Consider the following 3491-nt stretch of genomic DNA (forward strand, 5'->3'; position numbering starts at 1 on the left):
GTCATTCGTGGCTGCCGCAGATGCATTCCAAAAAGGAGTGTTGTTATTGAAGTGTAGGTGACCAGCTGGTGGTTGTTTTGGTGCAGAAGCTCTCAAAAATGGCGGAAATTTAGATGAAGAAGGAAATAATACACCCGTGCTGTCCCCATAGCTAGTTGGGTACGGTCCTGGTCCCTGATAATTCACTGCGGGATTTTCATAAGTGGATTGATGTGGCTGATTATCGGATAATAACAATCCATAGGCAGCGGAATCCATCTGGAAACTCGTCATTAAGCCCTGTGATATTGATCCTGCGGTGTCGTTAGAGCTCATTTGAGAACTGTATTCCTGCTGGTCTAAAGAGAAACCCCGGTTGATTTGCTTAAAATCATTCATAATTGAAGAATCCTCAGCACTGCCGGAATATATTTTCTGCCTGGCCCACTGGTCTTGAGAAGATGCTGCCCTAGCTTCTTGCTGAAAATTCGTATCTTCTTGAAGCATAGCCTTTTCACTTCTACTGTCCAAATTAACCCCAGAAAAATTAATCTAAATACAAATTCTAAATTTCCATGCAAGAGAGGAAAAAACACCTAGAAATATTCATAAGACTACTTACAGTAGAGAGTGATTCCAATCCATTCCTTGAGATGAAAGTCCTAGTCCCATCATTTGTAAATTGGGATCCCGCTCTTGCAACTTGTTGGAAAATGGAAAAACTGATGAGGAATTCATGGAAGACCGTGGTTTGATCTCGGATATTTCCGTCGGCCATTCAAAGGTTGACGTGTTGTTGTTATTTAACGTTGTAGAAATCGAAGATTGTGTTGATGAAGTAGTCTCAAATCTGTCTCTTGATATATCCCACCAGTTACCAGTACTGCCTAGTTGAAATTCATCCGCCATGGCTCCTGCTGCTGAAAAGCTCAACTCCTTTATTCTTTCAATCACTTGATTAATTTCTAACTTTTAAGCTAGAGGCTTATGTTTCAAGCCTCTTTCTCTTTCTCTTCCTCTCTCTCTAGATTTGATGTTCTTGGCTTCAATTTATAAAAGGAGATAAACCGATTCGCAGCATCTGGATATTTATACTATCAAGCAAAGGAATAAATGGTCGAAATTTGGTTGACTTGTGTAAGACTGATTAGACAAACGAAAGAAAGTCACATTTTATTTTGGCAATTTTTGGTATATAAAAAATTATTGAGAATTCTCTTGATGCTTTATTGCATTAATGATAATAAAGTGGCCACAAACTCAGATAATTTTTCTTGTATAGGTAGTGATGGCGAGAAAACTCGTTCCAACGGGGCCACACCCTGTATGGGGCCAAAAAAACCCCTTCCCGACTAGTTAGCAGGGCGGGGCGTAACTTGCCGCCCTGTGAAGAGGAAAATAAATTAAAAATAATTTTATTTTTGAAATTGATGCAACTATTTCCAGTATTTTGTAATTAGTAGGAGTATTTAACCCATTATAGTTACAAGGGGATCAAATGCAATAGTGATGATGATCTATCTTTTCTAATTTTAAAATTTTGAAAATGTAAAAAAAATAATAATAATAATAAATAAATAAAAGGGTAGCAAACGGGGCAAGTCGTCGTCTCGCTCTGAACCTGACCTACTGCCATCCCTATGTGTAGGCTTCTCTAGACAATTTAATTTAGTGCAAGTTATGTTTTTGCTTAAAAGAAACAATAATAACAACCACCACCACCANTTTTTTTTTTTCAAAGAATGAGACTCAAACAAGGGCATAGTGTTAGATAATGTACTTGTGTAGAGGACTTATGAAGCATGGATACTTACAGCGGAGTGTTATCATTTGATACATGTTAGACATTCATATTCGAGTAATTTGAAAATACCATATTTTTTGAGGTGATCATACTTTTTATTCTCACATTTTGTAGGATCTACAATCATTATCCACTTATTATACACAATCTCTATAAGATCTACAATCTATAACACTTTCAAGCATATCCTAATATGAAAAAAATAGACAATAATTTGGTTAAGTTTCAAATTTCATACACATTTGCACCGTCTTAGACGTTATATATGGGAGTTTAGATTGTTGATGTTGGTGCGTGTACGAGGAACAGCTCAATGAACTTCATGGCCATTATTAATGATCGTCGGCTCGATATGTTTGCTTGGCACGGGAATTTCCATTGAACCACATGGCTGCAACTTAAGATATAGGTATAACAAATTAAGCTTTGCTGATTCAAGGCACAAAGAAATGAGCTCATGCTTCTCTTTACCGTCCAGTGGAAGCATTTCAATGTGACCATTCGATGAAAAGCACAAAACCATGGTTGATAGGCCCTGCTCCCATGTCCTCCCCTTTGTTATTCAAAAAGAAACAAGAAACCCTCTAGAGGTGGGGGTAGGGTACTGGGACATGGGCCAACCCCTCACTTCCACTAACATATTCCAGACATATAAACAATTGAAAAGTGATATTTCTAATCAAATGATCACACAACACACTCACTCACTCCTGTTCTGGAATTCAATTATTCCTTCATTCCTTTACAACTAAAGTAAATGCCAGCTCTATGCACGAAACAGATTCAGAAACTAAAGCTCCTTTATCAACTAAATTCAGCTACAGACAACAAATTCCTTCTAAACTAACGCCAACACTTTCTCTAGTTTTAGTACCTCTACTCATTATTCTAACCAAGCTTTAATAATAATTCTTCAATTATTACAGCACTATTAATTTAATTTGCCCAAAGGTCATTTCCTAATCTTTTATAGGGTTTGATATTATCTTGATGTTTGTTTGATCATCTTGTGCTTCTTCATCTGTAAGTCCCTCCAAATGTAGGATTCCAAAAATCGACTGTTGTTCCATGTGTGAGTGTGACGGGGAAAGTGCTAGAAACTGGTACTAAACATAGCCCTCGACTTTTAAGATCTTGCGCTCGCCCTTGATCTGGATCATTGGATCCATCCGAGTTCTACAAAATATATAAGAAAAATGTTCTAGAATGGATAAGCTTAATTTAATAACTGGTAACAAAGAACAAAATGAAATTGAATACCAGCTGGTGCTGTATGGAAGCTTCACTTTTCAAATATGGCGTACTTAACATCTGAGTATGTATATAAGAACACATATTTAGAACAACAAATTACTTATTATACATAATTTAATGAGGTTAACAAGTTGTTTGATATATACTTACATTGACTTGATCATGGAGAAACTTTATATATTCGATAGCTTCAGAAAGCACGGATGCTGTATCCGTCTGAGAAATAAAATTTATTTTTAATCAATAATCAAAAATTATCTTATCTTTGAGAAAAAGTGAAGAAAATTTTCTTAAGTTACCTTTCCGAAAGGTGAAACTAATTGTTGAAGTGCAGTGACCCTGTCCCCCATCTTCTCTTTCCTTACCTAATCAAGAGCAAAACAAGGCTACAAGTTGTTATGACTGAAAAGAAAAAGGTGAAATTTAAAGCAATATATTGTTCAAAACCTTATTA

The 3491-nt window shown here is 36.2% G+C and overlaps 2 protein-coding genes across 4 annotated transcripts in view; both read right to left on the reverse strand.

Moving 5' to 3' along the window:
• Nucleotides 1–888, reverse strand: part of LOC111404644 (transcription factor bHLH123-like) — an 11190-nt gene extending 10302 nt beyond the window's left edge. The window contains exons 1-2 of the mRNA XM_023033423.1: nt 602–888; nt 16–502 (exon numbers count right to left, since the gene is read on the reverse strand). Coding sequence (XP_022889191.1) covers nt 16–502; nt 602–888 — 774 coding nt within the window. The remainder of the gene's footprint in view (nt 1–15; nt 503–601) is intronic.
• A 1545-nt stretch (nt 889–2433) lies between these two features.
• LOC111403937 (transcription factor bHLH123-like) lies at nt 2434–3447 on the reverse strand. 3 transcript variants are annotated; one of them, XM_023032617.1, is made up of 4 exons: nt 3337–3437; nt 3188–3253; nt 3044–3094; nt 2434–2959 (listed from the first exon to the last, which is right to left on the reverse strand). In XM_023032617.1, exons 1-4 carry the CDS (start codon nt 3385–3387, stop codon nt 2801–2803), a joined length of 327 nt encoding a protein of 108 aa, XP_022888385.1. In that variant the 5' UTR covers nt 3388–3437; the 3' UTR covers nt 2434–2800. The 3 variants fall into 3 exon arrangements, with proteins under 3 accessions (XP_022888385.1, XP_022888386.1, XP_022888387.1); XM_023032619.1 differs by having other exon boundaries at nt 2875–2959; nt 3048–3094; nt 3337–3447; XM_023032618.1 differs by lacking the exon at nt 3044–3094.
• Nucleotides 3448–3491: the final 44 nt, after the last annotated feature.

Source organism: Olea europaea, chromosome 11 (genome assembly GCF_002742605.1).
Source record: "Olea europaea var. sylvestris chromosome 11, O_europaea_v1, whole genome shotgun sequence".
Taxonomy (NCBI): Eukaryota; Viridiplantae; Streptophyta; class Magnoliopsida; order Lamiales; family Oleaceae; genus Olea; species Olea europaea.